The sequence below is a fragment of the Vombatus ursinus genome, unplaced genomic scaffold (genome assembly GCF_900497805.2).
Source record: "Vombatus ursinus unplaced genomic scaffold, bare-nosed wombat genome assembly UNPS02014417.1, whole genome shotgun sequence".
In the NCBI taxonomy this organism is placed as follows: domain Eukaryota; kingdom Metazoa; phylum Chordata; class Mammalia; order Diprotodontia; family Vombatidae; genus Vombatus; species Vombatus ursinus.
In genome coordinates, this window is record NW_020954195.1 from 90,810 (window position 1) to 114,138 (window position 23,329).

A 23,329-nucleotide genomic window follows, 5' to 3' on the forward strand; every position below is an offset into this window, starting at 1 on the left:
AAATATGCAGCACAAATATAATGTGAATAAAGACAAATATATAGAAAGCAGTTAGATGCAAGAAGGTTTGTCAGGGAGGACACCAGCATTTGGGAGAATCAGGAAAGGTTTTATGTAGAAGGTAGGGTTTGAGATGAATCTTAAAGGAAGAGAGGGGTTCTCTGAGGTGCACATAAGGAGGGAGTGCATTCCAGGCATATGAATGGCCTACGATGAATGGCCAATGCAAATTCATGGAGATGGGAGACGGAGGGTCATGTACAAGAAACAGAAAGGAGACTAGCTTTAATGTTCAAGATGGCTAGGAAGTTCGGGTGGGATCAGGTTATGAAGAGAGAGTTTCTATTTGATCTTGGAAGCAAGAGGAAGCCACGGGAATTAGTTGGGTGAGGGAGTTGTAGTCAGGTCATTGTTAAAAGATAGTCACTTTGGTAACACTGTGTAGGATGGATTAGTGTGTTTGTGTGTGGAGGGATGTCCTCGTGGGGTTGGGATTGGGATTGGAGATCAGCCAGTTAGGAATTGTGAAAGTACGGAAGCCAAGGGATTCCTGTGGGAAGAAAGTACAAAGGGTGGGCAACTCTAGGGTCCAGATTGTGTAGGGAGGGCAGGAAGGATGGAAGGGAGAAAACAAGGAGAGGTGGAGGGACCGGAGGTCTTTGAAGAAATGAGGCAGAATAAGAGATGGAAGCCTAGGAAATTCAAATCAGGTGGATGAATATTTACAAAAATGTAAATTACCCAGATTAACAGAAGAGGAAATAAAGTACTTAAATAACACCATTTTAGAAAAAGAAATTGAACAAGCCATCAATGAATTCCCTAAGGAAATTCAAATTAGGTGGAACCTTCAAGTTCCAGATCAGAGTGAGGAGGTGGCAGAATTATGGGGGAGGGGAGCTCTAATGGGCAGTCACCAACAAAGTGGAATGAGAAAGAAGCTCCAGGGATGGAAGGTTGTGGCCTGGGAGAGTAAGGTGGGAAAGGGGCCATTCCCACGTCCATTGAACTCTAGGGTCCAATGGCAGGGATTAGGATGGAGAAGAAGGCATGGCTGATGTCTTACGTCTCTATGAGTCATGCCGACAAAAGTGTCAGAGACTGGGCACCTTGCTTCTTTTCTAGGCAGGACCTAGAGGCAAGGCTGAATAGGACAGGGCAGGACCACACCTGGAAGCAGGTTCTGGGTCCTGAAGTCCTCCAGTTGGGGGCTAAGAGAGGATTTTCAGAAAGGGCCAATCCTCATGTCTCATGTCTGAGATGTAGGGCGGGGTGTTTGGCACCCCACGAGCCAGTCTAAAATGTGCCTAGCCCATTGAGGCCCTTGCCTCCTCTTCCCTTGCAAGTGAATCTTTGAAAGCTAAGTCCTGGACACCTCCTGGCAGCCTTCTGGGATGGAAGCAGTAGCTGATTACAGGCTCACTTGTAGGAACCTTAGGGCCAGGTCAGGACTGAGCAAGGACCCCATCCCAAGCCTGGACTCAAACATTAGCCCAACACAGCTTCTCTTTCCTGCTGCCTCATCCTAGACTGACCCTTCTGGTAAGTCTCTCCCAGGGCTTCCAGGAACATGCCTGTCAGGGCTTGACTACTGGCCATGCTTCCCCATTGGGACTAAGGGGTTTTACTTCTTGTCCAGTGCCCCATCCTCACCTTCTTCATATGGTCAAAGTGTCTCTGCTTTGGGCCAAGACTCTCCCACATGGTCTAGGCATCTTGCTTCCTTCCCCCAGGTTCTCATAGGGATGAAAGGGCCTAGGCTCTCTTACATAAACCAAGGCCTCCTCACATCCCAGGTACATGAGAGGCAGGGCCTGGGCACCTTGTTCCTGTTCTAAGCAAGACCTTGGTGGCAGGACAGATCTTTCTGTGGTAGCCAAAAAATTGAAAGCTAAAGAAATGCTCAGCAATCAGGGAATGGCTGAACTACTTATGGTATATGAATGTGATGGAGTACTATTATGCTGTAAGAAACGATGAAGGGGATGGCTTCAGAAAAACCTAGGAAGACTTATATGAGCTGATATAAAGTGAAGTGAGCACAACTAGAACGATTAATACCGTAACAGTAATATTGTGAAGATAATCGACTTAGTAACTCTGATCAACACAATGACCAAGCACAGCCCTAAAAGACTCAAGATGAAACACGCTATCCCTCTCCAGAAAGCGAACTGATGAACTCAGAGCACAGAACAAAGTCTATTTTTCTTTTCTTTCTTCTTTCTCTCTCTGTCTCTCTTCCTTTCTTTGTTTCTGGGGGAACGTGGCTAATGGAGACATTTGTTTTGCATACCTGTGTATACATTTGTAATGGATTTTATTTTTCTTGCCTTCTCATTTGGCGGAGGGGTGGGAAGAAGGGAGAGAATTTGGAATCGAAATAAAATAGAATAAAAAAGGTTCAGTCCAGGGGCCATGCTGAATGAGATTCTGTTCTGTGATAACCACATCTTCTTCTGCCTTTCTCTCCTCATGTTTTTTTAAAAGCATGGTTTATTGGATCTTGGCTTTACGTGTTATTTCTGGTTGAAATAAAACAAAATTGCTCCCTACTCTAACGACCGAATCCTTTCTTATTGCAAAGAAAATCAGTTCAGCAAAAGCATCATGCCTGCATTTGACGGTGGGCCCAGCATTCGGTCTTGATACTCCTCCGCCTCTTTTGTGAGAAGGGAGAAAGCTTTTCTCATGAGCATTCCCTGGGACCTTTGCTGATTTGTCAGGTGGTCAATTCGATTTTCTTTTAGTGATCTTTTTTAAAAATTAAAAAAAAAATTTTTTTTAGGCCATTGGGGTTAAGTGACTTGCCCAGAGTCACACAGCTAGTAAGTGTCAAGCATTTGGTCTGAGGCTGGATTTGAACTCAGGTCCTTGTGACTTCAGGGCCAGTGCTCTACCCACTGCGCCCCCTAGCTGCCCCTTTAGTGATCTTTTCAATGTACTTTGTGGCAATACGTTGTTCTCTTGCATCTGCTTATCTCACGCCGCATCAGTTCATATAAAATTCATCGGAACAAACTAGTCAAGAAAGAGAAATAAGAGAACATAGGAGCCCACTGCCACAAATTCAAGAACATAAATGCCCAGGTGAAAACCTATCATTTTTTTTTCCTTAGAAAATCTGATTAGCAATTTGGTGGAAACTTAGTTCAGACTCCCACCTTGCACCTTTGTTGCTGTTGCTGTTGAGTGGTTTTTTAGTCACGTTCAATTCTTTGTAATCCCATTTGAGGTTTTTGTGGCAGAGATACTGGAGCAGTTTGCTATTTCCAGCTCATTTTACAGATGAAGAAACTGAGGCAAACAGGGTAAAGTGACTTGCCCAGGGTCACACAGCTAGTATCTGAGGCCAGATTTGAACTCAGGAAGATGAGTCTTCCTGATTTCAGGTGTGGCGCTCTATCCACTGCACAACCTAGCTGCCCTACCTTACAACTGACATGACCTTAAATCTGAAAATTTTAACCTGATTACAATGGGACACATCATTAAAGCTCAGGAGAGAAGGAGATTGGGCACTTTGTATAATTGTAGGAAGTAGGAGGATTTCTTACTGGGGAGGCGAAAGGATTTAATGAGGATGAAAATTTTTAAACAAATAAGTATCTATGAAGCTTTTTTTTTTAAAAGTTCAGGACAGAACAGAAGGTTCAGGAGAAAACAAAGAGAAAGAAAGAACAACCTTAGAGAAATATTTTATATGCATTTTTACATTTCTTTTTAAAAATAAATTTTATTGCTTTGTTTTACAACACCATATTTTTCCCCTTTATTCCTCCCCTTCTTCAAGAATCATCTGATATTAACAAATATATTTAAAGAAAAAAAGGAAAAAGGGGGAAATCAGGAAAATTGATAAACAGATAAAAAAAAATCTGAAAACATATGCAATATACCCCACTGTGGCTCTTCCATTACTGAATAGCAATAAAAATAAATTCAATAGATGGAGAAATGCTTAGTGCAAATGGCTGGGTCATGCTAATATGAGAAAAACAACAATGTTAACAAGGTTAATTTCCAGGTTTAATCTTATACCAATTAAACTATCAAAAAGATACTTTAAGGGACTTGACAAAATAACAAAATTCATTTGCAGAAACAAAGGATCTAAAATACGAAGGAAAACAGTGGAAAAAAAGGTAGGGACGAAGAGGGAAATAACATATCAAGACCTCAAATTACTCCACAAATCATCCATCTTCAAAATTATTTGGTGTTGATTTAAAAAAACAACAGAGAAGTAGATCAGTGAAATAGCCTAGACATGGAAGAATCAGAAATAAACAGAACCCAGTGTTGAATAAATCTGAAAACATAAATAACTATCTATTTGATTAAAAAACTGCTGGGAAAACTAGAAAGAAGGCTGACACCAAATTATTATACCTTATTCAACAATAAATTCTTAATGGATACATACTCTTAATATTAACATCATAGCATTAAAAAATTAGAAAAGGAGATCATATAGTTCTCACAGCTACGGAGAAGAGATGTATTCTTAACCAAACAAGGGATAGAGGCCATTACAGAAGACAAAATAATGTATTTCTTCAAAAACCACAAAAAGTTCTATGTAATGGGAATTTATATTTCTATGTATAATCCTTTTTTTTAAATGAAAATGCTCATTTGCTGGTATTTTGTCAAGCACATACCAACAACAACAACAAAAAAACAAACAAACCCACATTTTATTTAAAAAAAAAACCTAAAGGAACTGTCCAGGAAAAATAATCAAAATATTCATAGCTTTTTGTTCACGGTCTAAGATTAAAAGGTCCACTATATATTAAAATATTAACAGCAGCAATTTTTGTTGTAGCCAGAACATCAGATAAAGAGGTTGCCAATCAATCGAGGAATGGCTGAAGATTTATGGTCTATGAATACACTAGAATATTATTGTGTAGCAAAAAATGGTGAATGTAAGAATTTTTATTTAATTCATTACATCTTATAACTTCATGAGCAACATGAATTTTCTGATATCTTTTAAGGTCTTCTCTCCAGTTAAAAGTATTTCCACTTCACATAGCCTCACAAGGTTTCAGTCCAGTATGAATTCTCTCGTGCATAGTAAGAAACGACTTCCGAGTAAAGGTCTTTCCACATTCGTGACATTTATAGGGCTTCTCTCCTGTGTGAATCCTCTGATGTGCTACAAGATTTGCACTCCAGCTGAAGGATTTCCCACATTCATTACATGTATAGGGATTCTCTCCAGAATGAATCCTATAATGTGCCATAAGGGATGACTTTTGGCTGAAGGCCTTCTCACATTCATTACATTTAAAGGGTTTCTCTCCAGAATGAATCCTGTGATGTGCCATAAGGGATGATCTCTGTCTGAAGGCCTTTCCACATTCATTACATGCATAGGGCTTCTCTCCAGAATGAATCCTGTGATGTGCCATAAGGGATGAGCTCTGTCTGAAGGCCTTTCCACATTCATTACATGTATAAGGCTTTTCTCCAGTATGAATCATCTGATGCACAGCAAGATGGGAGGACTGTCTGAAAGCCTTTCCACAATGATTACATTTGTAAGGTTTCTCTCTAGTATGGATCCTCTCATGTACAATAAGCTTTGCTCTTTGAATGAAGGCTTTCCCACATTCATTACATTTGTATGGCTTCTCTCCAGTATGAATCTTCAGATGTTCAGCAAGGTTACAAGGCTTTTGGAAAACGTTTCCACACTGATTACATATGTAAGGTTTCTTTCCAGTGTGAATTCTCTCATGTATGATAAAGTTTGCTCTCCATCTGAAGTCCTTCCCACATTCATTACACTTATAGGGCTTCTCTCCAGTGTGAATCCTCTGATGTACAGCAAGTTGGGAGGGCTTTCTGAAAACCTTTGTACAATGATTACATTTGTAAGGTTTCTCTCCAGAAGGAATCCTCTGAGGTGAAATGAGGGGTAATCCCTGGGGGAAGGCCTTCCCAACTTTATTGCATTTACAAGGCTTTTCTGCCCTGTGAATTTTTTGAGTTTTTATAAGATCTACCCTTTGAAAATAGGTATTCCCACACTGATTACATTCGTGCAATTTCTCTCTAATATGAGCTTTCTGATGCAAACTAAGAGACACGTGATGGATGAAGCCTGTACCATCTTCATTACATTTAGAAGGCATTTCTCCAGGGCTATTCTGATGACTAATAAAGCCTGGGATCAAACCGAAAGCTGTCTCACGGTGATTATCCCGAACTTTCACTCCCACATGCGTCTCCTGACCCTGAATGAGTTCTATCTTCTCTTTAAGGCAGCCCCTACATTCACTATATTTGGAACATCCATTCCCTGAGGTGAATTTCTTACATTGAATTAGGTCTGAATACTGTCTGAAGCTCCTCTGACTGTTGTCATATTCGTGGTGGATCTTTCCTATGGGAACTCGGAGGACAGAAAGGGTTGAATTCCTCTTACATTTATTATATTCATCATCTCTCTCTTCACCTGGAGTTTTCCTGAGGATCATTTTTAATCGTCTGGAATGACTCCTCCAGTTATGTTTCCTCTTCTCTAACTTGATATCACAATGCCAGGATTCTTTCAAATTGAAATCACAGGAAATACTCAGCTTTGGAGAAGGCTCCTTGGTCTGAGGTATGGTTCCCCCATCTGAAGGAAAGAAATGATAGAAAGAGAGCCTCTTACTTCTAAGAGCAGAAAGAAAGCTGATTTAGACTTAGTGTCACTTCAATCTCCTCCCTTCTCTCTTGCCTTTCTTCTTCCACCCCACCCTGGAACTTAAACACATCCTGGCTGACCAGGCCAGTGATGCCCTTCCCTTTGGTTTCCCTGTAACCTCTCCCCAGGATACTTACAATACTTCAAAACTGAATGACTATTCACGTGGTTACCTGAGAATTACCGACCCTATTTCTTCTCAAGAGATGGAGGATCATTAGGTCTTACTAGAAGCAATATCACTGCTTCCCAAGACCTCCAGTCCTTACCCTCTGCCCTGATTCTGTGACCACTAGACTGCTAAGTATTGTCATCTGACCTACTGAAGTATCCAGGTCTTTGCCACCGTCTCTGATGGGCTTTTCCACCCAAACTGTCACCGAAAAACCTTCTGTTATTTTCCTCAACTACAGTGGGAGAACATTAAAATTAGGAAATGATCAGCTTCTTCTATTTGGATCCCTAGTCCTTAACATAGTTCTTGGCACATTATAAGCACTGAAAAAATGACATTTCATTCATTAGATGTCAATCCAAAAGAATAATCTTCAAACATGACAAGTGGGAATCAATGGTGATAAAATGTCATTATCTCACATTGGAAAAGTAATTCCTTTCCAAAGAGGTTACCAGATCCTTTTCCAAGTCAGTGACATGGGCAAGGTAGACATTTTTATTACACTACACAGCTCATGAAAGTGACCATATTGCTTCAGTGACAGCACCAAAATCAAACTGTGTATAAGGGAAGAGGTAGAATCTGAGCTCCCATCTTGTGCCAGCTTGTCAAGAGGTCCTACAACAGCACTGCATGGCTTCTAGACCTTTGAGTATGAAGCCTTTCTCTAAATTCCCATCGTTGGTTAGAATTTTTACTGTGTGCTGGTTGGTGAGGGATAGAATTAATATTTTTGCGTGTGTCTATGAGGGTTTTTTTTAGTCACTACCATGGTTAATTTTTGTAAAGGGGCTCAGTTAACTTGGTATGTGGATATATTTCCTTCAACTCCCACTAAGAAACTGTCAGAGATCTGTGCAGGCAGCATCTTGAGAAGCTACCTTTAGAGAGAAGCAACCCAGTAACTGTTTCCTCAGATTTTGCACCCCTGCCTTCTCAGTAGCCCTAAATACTGAAGACCCTGAAAAGAGAGTTTTCACGATGAAATTCCCTGGCATTCTCAAATGGTGCTTTAGAGTAAACAGAACATTAAAGAATGTGCTTTACCATCAAGTTTAACGCCACACACCAAAGACATCTCTGTGTGATATGAACCTGAGATTTTTGGGGGTTCTCTCCCCTATTAGAATGTGGGCTCCATGGTATTAGAGACTCTCTTGCTTTTCTATTGGTATCCCTGGAAATTAGCACAATATTTTCCATACTATAAAGTGCTTAATGAGTAGGTTTTATTCATCCATTAAATTGGTCAGTCAATCATTCATTTGCTCATACCATACTTCAGCAGTTACACTTCAATGGCTCTGCCATCACATCCAATGGGTTGATCAGAGTCCACCATCCCCGCCCATCCTGTATAACTCTGTTCTGGGTTTGTCAATATCTTTCATAATGTAAATGCCTCAAACTGAACACACTGCTAAAAGTGTGGTCTGGCCTCTTCAGAGTACAGTGGGTCTATCAGCTCCCTAGTATGGTAATTTTCCTTACGGTAACTATACCCATGGTAACTTCTACCCATGAGTCTCTCCCTGCTTATAGCTATGCAGGTGATTTGTCACACTTAAATGTTACACCATATGCAGCCCAAATTAATTCTGTCTTGTCAGATTTGATCCACTGTTCTTTTGGTTTTTCATCTGTTCCAGAAGTATTGCCTCAATGTGCCAAAGAGATGACCCAGTCACAGAAGGCAGCATGTGTTATTCCAAACCTACATCTCACACTTTCAATGTGTTTTGCAAACCCTAGAGGGCAGTGAACATCTCTTGTTCCTTGCTCCCCAGCTCTTGTTCATGTTGTCTATGTGCCCCAGTTCCTTGTTTATGTCCCTTGAGTTAATCTTAGAGCTTTGGGCAGTGTCTTAGACCCTAATAGGCAATGAATTATTTGTCCAATCAATGAACAATCAGGTGAAGCAAGTGGAGGCCATCAAGAATGGAAAAAGAAAAACCTCTGTGTCATACTGCGGACCCCTCTTTCTTCAAGAATGCAGGCAAACATTAAGGAACAAAGATCAGGAAAATGACATTTGTTGATGAAGAAAGGCTCAGAGTAGACAGCCTTAGTCTCTTTTGAATGATCTTGGGGGCTTTGAGGAGAGTTCTCTGCACAGTATTTCCTGGTGATGACTTTCTGAGATAACAGTACCTAGTGTCACTCACTCACCTAGACAGGATTTCCTTTGGTATTCTTCTTCCAACAACCATGGTGCTTCCCCTCGGTCCAAATGGGAAATCAGTTCTACCTTGGGAACTGGAAGCCCTACTCATGGTAAATAAAGAAAGGTTAAGCACATAGAGAACCTTAGAATTTGGTCTTCTTCAGAGAAGGGGGCATGCTTAGAAGGGTCAAAAGAGGGTACCTAACCCCCTTAGGTATGGTCTATATGTTGATGTTAGGAGCTCTGAGAGGGAAGGAAGAAAATGGAGTCAATCTGGAATCAGAAAATTGGTACTTTGTCCATCTCCCTCCCACAAGGATATGAATCTTTCATATTGTCTAGCCTATGCATTGGAATTTTGTGGAAGTTATCAAGATAGAAAAAAAAGATAGGTTTGATGGGCTGGGTCTCTAAGAGTAGGACCGGTAGCAGTGGGATACAAATTTAAACTTGATATCAGCGAGAAATTCCTAAGGATAATACACATCCCAAAGGTGCCTCAGGAGTTAGGGGGTTCTTCTCATTGTACATTTTCAAAGAAAAGCTGGATGCCCATGTTTAGTGAACATCATTCTGATTTCATATTTCATTTCAAAAATCCCTAGAATTAGGAAGGCATAGCTTAAAGAATAACAAATACAATTCCTAGTTTCCTATTAGACAGTGCAAGGACTTTTGATGTGAGAACAGGAAGGATGAAGACCCTGTCTCTTGGATAGGAAGGGACTAGGAGTCTTTGGTCTCTATTAATGGTTAAATGTGTGATACTTCAAACACTGGATAATAGGTACGAAGGGAGGGAGCAAAGGTGCTCCTTTCATTGGCCAATTTAGAATCACTGGGGGAAGGTTTGGGTAGAAGCGCAAGCTGTCTTTACCTAGAGAGAGCAAGTGCTGGGATGTCTCCAGCATGACATCCCTGTAGAGAGCCTTCTGAGAAGGGTCCAGGAGGTACCACTCCTCTTGGGTGAAGTCCACAGCCACATCCTTATATGTCACTGACGGCTGAAACAATAAAAGTCATAGTACTTAGAGCAGGAAGACACTTTACAAGTCATTTAGTGTTTGCACTTTATAAAGTGGGAAAACGAGGTTAAAGAAGGTGACAGACTTTCCCAAAGGTCACACTCTTAGTAAGTGTCAGAACCAACATGTGAAATCCTAACCTCAATGGCCAAATGGAATATTAGGAAAAACAGTTTATATTGGCAACTGGAAGGCAGGTGAGAAACGTCTTACTGAAAAGTGTGAAATGTCTGTCCATACGGAGTTAGGAAGAATAAGTGTTTTATTTGTAATCTATGAGGATTTGTAGAGAAGACAGAGGGAATGAAGACATTATGAAAATTCTTCCTCAATCAAACTCTTCTAAGTGATGTGTTATAATGAAATCTTATAAATAGAATTGGATGATGAATTTATGAGGACTTGGCAGGTACATCTTATTCTGTAAACAAAACAAAAACTCGAGTGCAGAACAAAGATTTATCCAGTTAAGGGGCTAGATCTAGAAATAAACTTGGTAGGATCAATGCTATATAGGAACTGAGCTAAGTTTTGAGCCTACTCCCCCAGAGACTACAGTGGCATAGAGCAAAGGATGACCTTGAGGTGTTGGGAGTCATGCTTTTGCCTTTGTTCTTGTTGTATTTTTGAGGGAACAATCTGTTTGAAAAAGCTTATTGATGTTAAGTGATTTAAAAAAACTGGAAACTAATAAATGAGAACAGAGCTAGTGGGGCTTTGAATCAGTGGTAGAAAGGAGAGATACTCCACCTCAGACCCCTTGGGGTACCTGAGACCCTAAAGAAGGAGATGTGGGAAGCCTGGCCCTGAGAGATTGACCTCAGAACCTACATTTCACAGTCTTTTAGAGCAATCTTGCTAATACTTTCAAATTCTGAGATCTGTTTGCTTTTATCATTTGACTATAAAACTTTTAGGAATGTTTTTTGGTCTTATATATTTCTGTTAACTGCTCGTTTAATTTCCATACTAATCCTTTATTCAAGCAATCTGATGCAAAGATTCATTTCCCAGTCAATCATTTCCCTTCTAATCCTAGATGCTTAAGTTTTGTCCATGTGGAGACTTCTCCATTTCATGTAATCAAAACAATCTTATCTTTTGTGTTTGATCTTTTATAATTGATTCTATTCCTTATTTGATTAAGACCTCATCTTGTGGGGACTTCCAGACAAGATGGTGGTCCAAAGAGATGCAGACCATCCAGTTTCCATATATATATACTCTAGCAAAAACCTGAAATTCAAAACAGACCAAACAACGATCAAGAAATCTAATGAAAGATGAGGGTAAGTCTCTTTTAGACAGAAGGAAAGAAATCAGTAGAGAGGAAGTTTGACTACAGTGAGTAAGATTTAATAAGACTGGAAAAGTAGGAAGGTGGTAGGTCATGGAGGGATTACAAAGTCAAACATAGTAGCTTATATTTAATTTTAGATTTAATAAAGTTAGAGTCACTAAACATTTATTAAGTGTCTCCTATGTGCTTGATACTGTACTAAGTGTTGGAAACAAAAGAGGGTAAAAGGTAGTCCCTGGCTTCAAAGAAATTATAGTCCTATAGCTGGGGTAGTAAATGATCTGAGGATGTGAGAGTTTCAAAATTTATTTCATCTTGCAGAATGAGTTTCTGGAGATAATGAAACCCAAGAATGCAACTAGGTAGGAAATGATAAGAAGAATTCCCTGGGTGCTCTCCTTAAATGGTGGAGAATCAGCAGTAAGCTCCAGATGTCCACCTTGGACCTCTCCAAACAGGAAGGGCACCAGGGATGGGTGGTAGTTTGTTGGACAGGGGTATGAAATAGTCAAATGTGCACTTTTGGAAAATCAGCTGAGTAGAGGATGGACTGGAGTGGGGAGGCTTGAAACAGGAAAACCAATAAGAAGGCTATTTCAGTAGTCCAGGTGTAAGGTGACGAGGACCTACGCCAAGGAGACATATACAAGAGATGAAACAAAGGTAGAATGCACAGGACTTGGCAACTCACTGGATATGGGGGTTGTGGGAGGTAAGAGAAAGTAAGGAGTAAGGAATGACTCCTAGGTTTCAAGCCTGGGCGTCTGGGAGGATGGTGGCATCCTTGACAGTGATAGGGAAGTTAGGATGAGGGGAAAAGTAATGGGTTCAGTCTTGGACATGTCCGAGTTTCACATGTCAGTACAACATCTAGTTCAAGATGTCCAATAAGCAGCTGGAGATGCAAGACTGGGATAATCCATGGTTAGAGTTTTATAAAGTTTGACTGGTGGGAAGACAAGGGAACAAGAGATCCGAAAGAGGAGGAGAGTGTGGAGTTGAACTGGTTTAACAAGAGATTAATCCCGGGAAAGGAGTGAAGCATAGTCAAAGCAAGGGTGATGGTCTGGGAAAATGATTAGCAAGAGAAGGACTGAATGAAGCTTACTCATGGTGAGGGTGAAACACAGTGTTAGGAATAGTAAGGCATATGGAGAAAGGGAATGGGAAATGATTGTGAGTGCTTACAGGAATCACAAAATTCTTGAAGATGGAGGTCAGTGATGGCTAGATCAAGGGAATGTTCATCCCTTCAGGTAGATGAGGTGAGGCAAGGTGACATTGACAGGACTTTAAGGACAATTCCTACAATAACGTTGTTCATCTTTCATACTCCAAGAGGACCGATGACATCACGACGTTGGGGAAAAGGTACAGTGTGTTTGACTGTGGCTGAGCTTGGAAGACTCTACCACAGGTTGAGCACCAGTAGGCCCTTTGAACATTTGGGATAGTGATGCCTCTAGATTAGAGCATCTTGTATTTCCTATGTGCTACTGAGATTCTGCTTTGCTCATAGAGTACAGTAACTACATAGTAAAGGAAACCACCTGGGAAAGACTTCAGCTTGACTCAGAGTATGACCAGACAAGACTAAGGTGTGAAGTCATTTTGCTTGACTACAATTACTTTCTAAAAGAGAAAGCCTTAAAGAAAAAAGGGAGGGTAAGGATACAGAGGTTAGTTTTAGAAATGGGCTAAACAAAATCCACCCAGATTTCTATGTAACAGAGGCTGTTTTCTCTTTGATGGCTTCATGTACAATCCTCTTTTGATGTTCTGTGTCGGTAGAAATGTTCATGTTTTCTAATGTTTGTCAAGTGTATGAACTGTTGGCACTTACCTGGGATGGGGTCTTCTGGTTGCCAGGAGACATTGCTTGTGGCTCCATGCTCTCCTCTAGGGCCAGGCCTGGATCTTCAGTGAGCTGAGCTGTGGAGACAGAAAGGTGCCTGAGGGGGAGGAGTCTTGCCTTCCCCCTCCCAGGCAAGAGGCTGGTCATCATCAGAAGGACCATCAAAGAGCAGGGTGGCCACGAGGGTAAGAACGGCCCCCAGGGAAGAGACTCAAACTAAAGGAGGTATGGGGACGTTAGGATCAGGCTTGAAAAATTAGAGGGTCTTAAGAAAATCAAGATTTTACTTCCTCTGCCACTCCCCCCATTCTCCTTTGGCAGGAAGGGGCTTGGTGTCCCTGATGGGTTGAGATCAGCCAGACCTTTGTAGAATCCTTTAGTAACAGACCTCTTTCCACTGTATTCTCTTCCTCTTCTCCCTCACAAGCTATGTGACTTCTGACTTCTGAATCTAGGAGGTAAGGAGGCTTGAGAAGGCTGAAGATGGAGGCCTGGGAATAGCCATGGCAAGGCTGTGCCTGGGAGTGAGGGGGAGTTCAGACTACTGGATCTGGAACAGGAATGGTATCCAGGGAATGCCCAGGATTATGAGAGGGTCTGAGGTAAAGGAGAGGCTGGAAAAGAAACCCTGGGTTCTGGCAGAGGGTTTGAGGGCTATTAAAGAAGTGGGGCCAGGGGAGCAGGAGACCTGTGTAAGGGGAGATAGGTAGAGTCTGGGAGGCAAGGTTATCTGGAACACTGAAAAAAAGCTGTGGGGGTAGGGCAAGGAAGCTTGGGCATGTGTAGCCAAAGTGGGAGCTGGGAAGGCAGGGTGCCTGGCTCCTTGCATTGGAGGTGAAGCAGAGGAGGATGAGAAGGAGAAGAGGAAGCAGGAGACACAGTGGTCTGGGCAAGCACTACTGAAATTTTTTCCTTTAACACACACTTGACAACGTGAATCCCCAATGCAAAACCAACTCCAGTGATTTCCTCTTGTCTTCTAGATTAAATAGAAATCCCCCTCTTCAGCTTTTAAAGTCCTTTAAGACTTAGTTCTAACTTGACTTTCCAGCCTTGTTGGACATTACTTTCATTCTTATACTTTGGGGTATAAGGGAAAGTGTAGCCATTAATATAAGAAGTAGGAAAAGAAATATCAACAGTAGAAAGGATCCTGGCCTCAGCAAGTGTTATAAAAAGGAAAGAAGTGTGAACGGAAGAGATTTCACATGAAAGGAAGTCTGTTCATTTTGGATCAGGAATTCCAGAAAGCACAGTGGAAGGGGCAGGCAGGTCTGGCGTGTGACATCTGGGGAGGTAGGACTGAAGGGGATGAGAATGAGGGAGCACATAACCGATTTTGGCAAAGGGACTTCTTTTACACAGTTAGGGTTCAGTTTCACAAGAATGAGGACAGTAGAAAATGATGGAATACACCAATGATTAGGGGAGTCCAGGTGGAGAAACAGGAGGTTCCCAAATGAAAGCAGTTGAAGAGAAGGTTAAGGTTGGCGAGGGGTCAGCACAGCGGTGGGGTGTTTCACTCAACTTGTCTCTGAGAATTTGGTCAAGCTTGGCAGTGTTCTGGCCCTAGCCTCGTGTTCACATTGGAAGTCTATCAAGGGAATTCAGAAGGAAGTGATGTGTCTCACTCTAGAACCCTTCTCCCCTCGAACAGGTGGAAAGCAGAACTGAGAAACCCTTGGGGAGTATTGTAGGAATGCTCCAAGTGTGAGATGACAGTGAAAAAAGCCAGGTAGGTAGGTGGTGCAGTCAGGAAGACTCATATTTGTGAGTTCAAATCTGGCCTCAGACCTTACTAGCTGTGTGACCCTGGGCAAGTCACTTCACCCTGAGTTTCCTCATCTGTAAAATGTGCTGGAGAAGGAAATGGCAAACCACCTCAGTATCTCTGCAATGAAAACCCCACATAAGGCTACAAAGAGTTGGACGTGACTGAAAAACAAATGAAACTGTTCGTGATCCTAAAGCTACACACAACTCCTAATCAGATATGCAGTATTAGAAGCCAATGAAAAAATAACATAAAAAGCCTTTTCAAATCATTGGCATTCTGTAGGAAGAAACTCTACTGTTTTTTTTCCTAGTGTGTCACATCAATTTACTACGAAACAAAACCTTTAGTATTAACAGTATTCTAAATCTGATTATTCAAATAGATTATGGCTACAGCTATTCTAAAATTACCCTGTGATGAAAATAAGAGCTCACCTCTCTGTAGTGCTTTAAGGTATGAACATCCCTTTATATTTATTTTGTCACTGATCAAAACCTTTTCCTCAGTTTATTTAGATACGTGATCAGGTCCTCGTTTTCTTTCGGAGCAGCCTCACTCATGGGGATCTTTTCTTGGCACTAATGTCACTTGCCATCACACATCTCTGTGGAGACCACACTTTCTAGAATCCCTACCTTCAGAAACGTCCCAGGTTGGACATGCCCAAATTCCAGGAGGATGGGAATTTTTGTTCCCTTGGATGATTAGGAAGCTACTTTAAAAGAGGTAGTGAGTGGTCAATCAAGTCCCAGGGACAGCGTTGACCCTTTTAGGGAAAACTAATTCCTACTTTGAGGCAGCAGGGAGTCTGGGTCCTATCACAGCGATCTTCTCCTGGCATTGTCATCTGTAGCCCATCAATAAACATTAAGTGCCTACTATACGCCAGGCACCATGTTAAGCACTAAGGAAGCAAACATTAAAAACAAGGGCAGTTTCTGCCTTCAAGAAGCTTATAGTGTTGGGGCAGCTAGGTGGCACAGCGGATAGAGCACCGGACCTGGATTCAGGAGGACCTGAGTTCAAATCTGGCCTCAGACAGATGTGTGACTCTGGGGAAGTCACTTACTCCCATTGCCTTGCCAAAAAAAAAAAAGCTTATAGTGTTATGGGGGAAAACAATACACAAAAAGAAGTTAAAAGATCAGAGAGCACTGTTGAGGCTTGAGTAGGAAGGCTGGTGCAATCTCAGAGAATGATGAGTTTCCTGATTATGAGGTTGTTGGGAGAGCGTTATGGCGTTCAACCTGAAGGAATGCAGACAAATGACATACTTGTGAAGTTATCATCTTTCCAGTTTAAAGTAAAAAGGAATTCTTCTTCTTCATTGGATTGCAAGAATGCCAGTCCAAATCTATACAAGCACCGGTGAGCTCCAGATGGTAACATGGATCTTAGAAACAGCCATTATGGTACTCCTCAATCCAAATAATTTCCTCAGTACCATAACATCTCCCACCAATCAATATCCCCAAATAACCAATGTATATAGAATGCCTCTGGTTCACAATCTAGAACCAATGAATCTTCAAATCATATTTATCAAGGAATTTATAAAGCCTTAAGCGATCAACAAGCATTTATTAAGTATCACAATGGTACCAGGCATTATGCTAGGTCCTGAGGCTATAAAAGACAATAGGAAATAAATGAAAAATAAAAGAAACTTTAAAAAAGACAATAGGAAAACAGTTCCTGACTCCAAGGAGTGTAGAGTGTAGCCAGAGGAGATAACATGGACCTCAAAAAATAGACCACAAAGAGCTACGCAGTGATTTTGGGCAAGGCACAGGTAGTTGCGGGCATAAGAACAGGTCTCATATAAAAGGTGGTTCTTGTACCAAGCCTTGAAGGAAAGGAGGGATTCTGAGAAATGGCAGCTAGGAGGCATAGGAGACCAGAGAATGAACATACTATTAACAGGAACAAGGCCAGTTTAGTAGGACCACAGTGTTGATGGACAGAGAAAATGGCTAGAAAGGTAGATGGGGGCCATGGGTTTAAGAACCAAACAGAGAAATTTTTATTTGGTCCTGAAGAGAACAGGAAACTATTGGAGTTTATGGATTCAGAACTTAACACGGTCTGATTTATGCTCTAGGAAAATCAGTTTGGCAGTTGAGTGGGGGTAGTATGGAATGGGGAGAGACTGGAGGCAAAAAGGCCAAGTAGGTTTAGGGCAAAAGTCTAGAGTGAATGGGCCTGAACTGGACTAAAAAGTGGGGAAGAGAAGAAGAAGAAGGGAGGGAGAGAGGAGAGAGAGAGGGGGGAAGAAGAGACAGAGGAGAGAGAGTGGGAGGGAAAAAAGAGAGAGAAGGGGGAGAGGGAGGGAGAGAGAGAAGGAAGAAAGGAGAAGAGAGAGAAAGGGAGAGAAGAGAGTGAAAGGAGAGAGAGAAGGGAGGAAAGGAGAGAAAAAAAGAAGGGAGAAGGGAGAGAAAAAAGAGAGGGAAGGAGGAGAGAGAAAGGAGGGAGAAAAAGAAAAGGAGTGGGAAAGAGAAGAGAGAAAAGGGAAGAAAAAAAGAGAAAAGAGGAGAGAGAGAAAGAAAGAAAAGAGGGAGAGAGAGGGAGAAAAGAGAGAAAGAAACTAGGAAAAGACTATTGTTCCACCATCATCTGTATCGGTAAAAATTAGTCAGTAAATTGAAATTTCTAATATTGCTCTAGTAAAACAAAATAAAACAGTCATTGCACTAAGATCTTCAGAGGATCCCACTTCCAGTATTACTTAGGAATGATGCTCCTCATGCCTCCAATTCCACTAAAATCCCTCCCCAACCATCAATCACATAGGGGTAGAATATTCTCCCAAACTTAATTCTAAAAAGCAATTAACAAAAACAAGAACTAATTAAATTAAAAATCCAGAAATATTGATGTTAAACAATTCCTTTCACGTACAGAATGGTCTACTTGGGTACCTGAGCTACCAAGAGAAGTCTTAAACTGATTAAAACAAAACTTGTGGAGTCCCAAGAGACTATATAACCACTGCAAAGCATTTTGGGCCCCCCAATACCTGAGAAAGGCCTAAAACCTGGATTGGCCAATCAGGAGAAAGACATTTTGGCCCACTCTGAGCTTAACCTACCATAATGCTTTGTGTGCTCTGGCATAACAAACATGCTTTGCTTTGCTCTCTGAGTGAACCCAACATGTCCCTTCCTGTGTCAGCAACTACAAGGCCAGATGAAGCTGACCAGTCTATTTACGACTTCCAAGGACAAGGCACCTTGAACCAGACACTATCTTGAATAATGCAACCTTTCTTAGGTTTTCTTATATTATATTATGTCATGTTAATGATAAAAGAAACACAGACATCCTGGATCCATAATTTCAATGTACACCTTGACATTTTCTTATGTTATTGTATCTACAACCTATTCCATTAAGAAATCCCTTTCTCACATTATGGTTAACATATATGGAGACTATAATTTTGGTTGACACAGGCATCTTGAGTTGGGATTGCTCTAAGTGTATAAAGTGTCTCCTTCAGCTTGTTTACCTCTGAATTTAGAATTATTTTCTGACTCTATCATGCATGACTCTCTGGCTTAATGAGGATAAATAAGCACATTATAGCACATGTACAGCCTGACTCTGTTTGTTCTTTGTTTGAACCTTTGGTAAGGTGAACCCCATTCTATTTGTTCTTAGGACAAACCTTTGGTTAAGGAGTAAACGGATTTTATTGGTTTCTTTGGACCAAATCTTTGGAAAATGGTTGACACAAGTAAACAACATCAATGGTTCAAGAGAGAAGTGAAATCTACGAGAAGTTAAGTATAAACAAATGTCAGTGTGCATAGTGATTAAAATTGAAATAAAGCACTCAAATGAATACATTAGAAACAACCAAATCAATGATGATATTTCTACAAACACATGAAAGAGAAGATAAGAGAACTGGAATAAAAGAGAGAGGGGGGGATTAAAGTAGAGGAAAATTGCACAGAAGAGCAGCAAAAGGCAATATATATATATATATATATATATATATATATATATATATGTATGTATATATAAACCAACCCTACAGTCTTCCAAAAGTAAAAATCATTGACCTCAAGGACACGATGTACAAAGACAATTTAAAGACTGTAGGTCACCCAGAAGAATCTGATGAATAAAAAAAAGCCAGAATCCCATAATATAAAAAACCCCAGGATTTCTAACTATGCAAGAATCTGCAGGTCCCCATGGGAAAAAAATTCTCTGCTTCAAACTCCAAGATAAATTAGTAGCTAAATTTAACAATTCCAATGACAAACAACAAATTCTCTAAATAGCCAGAAGAAAGAATTTCAAAATAATTAAAGGAAATTCAAATATTACAATACCAGTCTGCATACCATATAAATCACAGAAGGAAATGTAACATTATTTTCCCAAAAAGCAAAGGAGGCTCCAGATACAACCCAAAATGAGACACCTTGCATACCTGAGCCTAATCATCAATGAAAAAAAAATGGATATTAAACAAAAGCAAGGAATTTGAGGTTTTAAAACAGGAGTGAAAAGAGTAATGTAAAATAACTGCAAATACTCCCCACAAAACAAATAAGATATAGGTTTAATTTCCAGGGAAAGAAAAAATAAGTAATGAAAGAAATTACCCAATGTCAATATTATTTTTTTTAGAAAGAAAGAGAAAAATCTTACCTGGGTTAAAAAAATTAAACATGTTTATTAAGAGAAACAAAAATTTGACAAGAAAGTAGAATTTAAAGAAATGGGAGAAGAGAATTTGGAGGAATGTGCAGAACAGAACCATGGACTAAACACTACAATCCCTTCACCCTGTGAATCAATACATTTTGTGGTGCAAAAGTACAGGGTGGGAGAGTGCACAAACTAAGAGAGAAGAGAACCAATCCATGGGTGAAGAGCAAAAGATTGACAACTTCCAGACCACATATGACATTGATTGACAGCTCATCATGAAGAGTGCCTGTAGGAAATAGGAAAGGAGACAGAAGGGAGAGATTGATACTGGAAGAATGAAAGAGAGGCCTCAGCACAATGGGGAGGCGTACCACTGAAGAACACTCCTTGGAGATGAAGTGGATGTCTTTACTGGAAGACAGGGACATTATGATGGGTTTAATTTGAGGGGAATTGGTATACTAGAAGGGGAGAGTGTTGTCTCCTTGGATATCATCCTCTGTTGAAAGGAGGGAAATGCAAGTAGGCACCCAGAAGTAGAAAAAGGAGAGTCATGGGAAAGAGAAATATCATGGGAAGGGCAAGGGTTAGAATAAGATAACACGGTTGGAGACACAGGGTAATTTCCACCGGGGCACTACTTCTGTCACCATTTCTGCCCTCATGAATTGATACTTCCAGGAGTATGGTACAACAGTAGAAAGGGAAGATGAGGCAAGATCTGTAAAGACAATTAACATAGAAACTACTTAGAAGAGGGAGCTCATATTTCCTAGTTGAGAAGCTTTAACCCAGGAGGAACAGAACGAGTTTAAGGAAGGGAACAATAAGGATCTAGACCAAGAATCAGAGAATAAAGTTCAGGATAATGGAAGGGAGAGATTAAGATGATAATTAAGCAAAATTCTTAGAAAAAGGCCCATATAAAAAGACTGAGAAAAGAAATGGATGAGGATCAGAGAAGGGGAGGGTTTTAAACAAACCCTTTAACTGAGGAAGAAGGATAGAAAAGAGTGAGGAAACAGAGATGATGAAATACATAAAAAGAAATCAATAATCTTGGTAAAAAACAATCCCAAACTAGAGAAAGGATTAACAATCATGATGAAGGGGGGAGGGAAGTGGTGCTGGGAGAACAGCATTGCATAAAAGTAATTTGAGCAAATTACTGTTCCTAAAGATAGAGAGGAGGAACCGCCTCAAAAGAGGAAAAAACAAAGTTAAGGCAACAGGTCAACATGCACTTTTTTTTTTAACGAGCATTTATTTTGTGCCAGGAACCTTGATAAACATTGGGGATACAAAAACAAACAAAAAGATAGTCTGTGTTCTAAAGATGCTTACATGCTAATGGATGAAGATAACATATAAAAGGAACCACAACAGTGGGTTGAGGTAGGGAAACGTATCTAGTCCTGGGCATTGGCAAAGTCCAGGGTATTAAGGATAATTGATCTGGACATTTCCCCAAAATGGATACGTAATACCGGAGAGACAAATGGATGAAAATAAAAGCCAAATCCTCATAACTTTCATTGTAAATGGAATGGTGGATGAGAAAACAACAAAAAAAAATGCTTCTCAGCAGAAACACATCTAAAAATCAAAGTCATACATAGTCATATATAGAATAAAAATGAGAGATTGGTAGAAAATTGACTGTGCATCTAGGTGAATCTCCCAAAACAGGAGTTGCGATTATGTTACCAGATAAAGGAAACACATGAGATTTCACATTTTCTATAGAAATAAACAAGAAACTTAAAGGAACTACAGACAAAAAAACTCTAACATCTAGATTAAACTTATATGTACCAAATGGTATAGCATATATTCATAAAGAAAAAATTAACTGAACTGAAAAAATATAGTAATAGCATTTGTACCGCACTTGAAGATTTACAAAGCACTTTACACCCATTATCAGTCAGGCAATAAACACTTACAAGAGGCCAGGTACTGTGCTAAGCAAGTGGGATACGAAAAGAGGCCAAAGACAATCCCTACCCTCTAGGAGCTTACAATTGAGTGAAGAAACATTATGTCAACAGATTTCACAACAACCCAGCAAGGTTGGTGCTACAATAAATAAGAGGCCACAGTGTTCCTCACTCAGAATCTAAGAGAAAGATAAAAGGAGAATGTGCAACTCTTAGAGATTTTTGAACCACAAAATGCCTAAAATATCTGGGAGTCAATCCACCTACATACACTCAGAATCTTTATAGATAAAATTACAAAATATTCCTGAAAAAGAAAAAAACAACACAACAACAGACAAACAATATCTGAGCTGGGGAACAATTTAGTGATCGTAGCTGGGTCATACCAAATATAATAAAGATAAAAATTTGACTGAGAGTTAATGTAGAAATTTAGTGTTATACCAGTGAAACTAACACAAGGATACTTTACAGAGCTAAACAAAAGACAAAATTAATCGTGAAGAACAAAAGGTCTGGGATTTCAAGGTAACTGATGACAAAACGGTAGGAATGAAGGTGGCATGGCACTTCTGGACCCTAAACTTTATTATAAAGCCGCCATCATTGAAACCATTTTCTATTGATAAAAAACAAAGAAAATTAGATCAATGGAATAGGCTAGACAAGGCAGAACCCGACAGAACTGAATTCAATATCTCAGTTTTCATTAAATTCCAACAAAACTTACCTAGGAAAGAACTCCCTATTTGACTTCTGTAATGACACACACACTCTCTTTCGCTGGAGGCATCACTCTCAGTGCCCATCTCGGGGTCAGTACGACTGGAGGATGGTCTCTTTTTCTCAGACTTTACTGAAGTAAGTTAACGTCCATTGTTTTTCGGTAACTGCACATTAGAAAGTCTAAACTCTCCTGTGGACAAAAGGTGATCAAAGTGCCTAGTGCCGAAAGGGTCCCCTCCATTCTCTGGAGCTATTTTGTAACCAGACAAGTTGTCCAACCTCTCAACGACTTGGTAAAGGTTAGCTTTCCATCAGTCGCTAGAATGCCCAAGTTTCTCAACAGAACTGCCTCTTCCTCTAAGGGCCTGGGTCATCACATCCCTGGTTTCGGTCCCAGATCTTCGGAAGTTGTATAAGTTGGGGTGAGTTGGGCGCATCTCACATCATGCACGGAGACCCCCTTCTTTTGGGGCGTCCAAACCCAGGTCCCGAGGCAGGCGTGGCTCTCGTGGGGTGCGCTACTCAGTTGGCAGCATCCTCTGCCGTGGAGCTGCGGGTACCGAGCGGGCATGACCCGGCGCCTCCCCGTCTTTGTGCTGGGGTCTCGAAGTGCGGGGCTGCAGCGTGCGGTCTAGACACTGCTCGGGGACAGTCAGGGGTCCTTCTGGACCTTCAGTCCCGGCCCAGGCCAGCCTGGGCAGGGCGGCTTTGGGCACCCGCGGACGAGCCCGGGACGATCTCGGGGCTTGGGTGGCGAGGCTCCGCACACCCTCCAAGGCTCCCGTGCCAGCGCGCGGCGGCCGCCTCCGCCCCCGCCCCCGCCCCCAGCCCGAAACCCTGGGCAGCCTTCCTGCCGCTGCTTTTGGGGCCCACCCCGACCCCTGCTGAGCCTTACGCCAGTGACGTCACCGCGTCCTCTCCGCCCAGGAGGGTCCTCCCCCTGCTCACGAGGCTGCGGTGGCGGCCGAGGCAGCAGCAGCAGCTGCA

At 41.2% G+C, this 23,329-nt stretch overlaps 1 protein-coding gene across 1 annotated transcript; it reads right to left on the reverse strand.

Annotated features, from left to right (window-relative positions):
* Window positions 1–3,748: 3,748 nt before the first annotated feature.
* LOC114042384 (zinc finger protein 879-like) lies at window positions 3,749–23,076 on the reverse strand. Its single transcript, XM_027861068.1, has 5 exons — window positions 22,347–23,076; window positions 13,217–13,305; window positions 9,926–10,052; window positions 9,054–9,149; window positions 3,749–6,637 (listed from the first exon to the last, which is right to left on the reverse strand). Exons 1-5 carry the CDS (start codon window positions 22,423–22,425, stop codon window positions 5,037–5,039), a joined length of 1,992 nt encoding a protein of 663 aa, XP_027716869.1. The 5' UTR covers window positions 22,426–23,076; the 3' UTR covers window positions 3,749–5,036.
* Between the last annotated feature and the right edge of the window lie 253 nt (window positions 23,077–23,329).

What these genes read in the sequence shown, in the direction of transcription:
- LOC114042384 (XM_027861068.1), bottom strand. Translation starts at nt 22,425, where the DNA reads ATGGGCACTGAGAGTGATGCCTCCAGCGAAAGAGAGTGTGTGTGTCAT. An exon ending in AATAGGGAGTTCTTTCCTAG is followed by an intron (nt 13,306 to 22,346) that starts GTAAGTTTTGTT and finishes CTGTCTCCACAG; the next exon opens with CTCAGCTCACTGAAGATCCA. An exon ending in CCAGCACTTGCTCTCTCTAG is followed by an intron (nt 9,150 to 9,925) that starts GTAAAGACAGCT and finishes TACCATGAGTAG; the next exon opens with GGCTTCCAGTTCCCAAGGTA.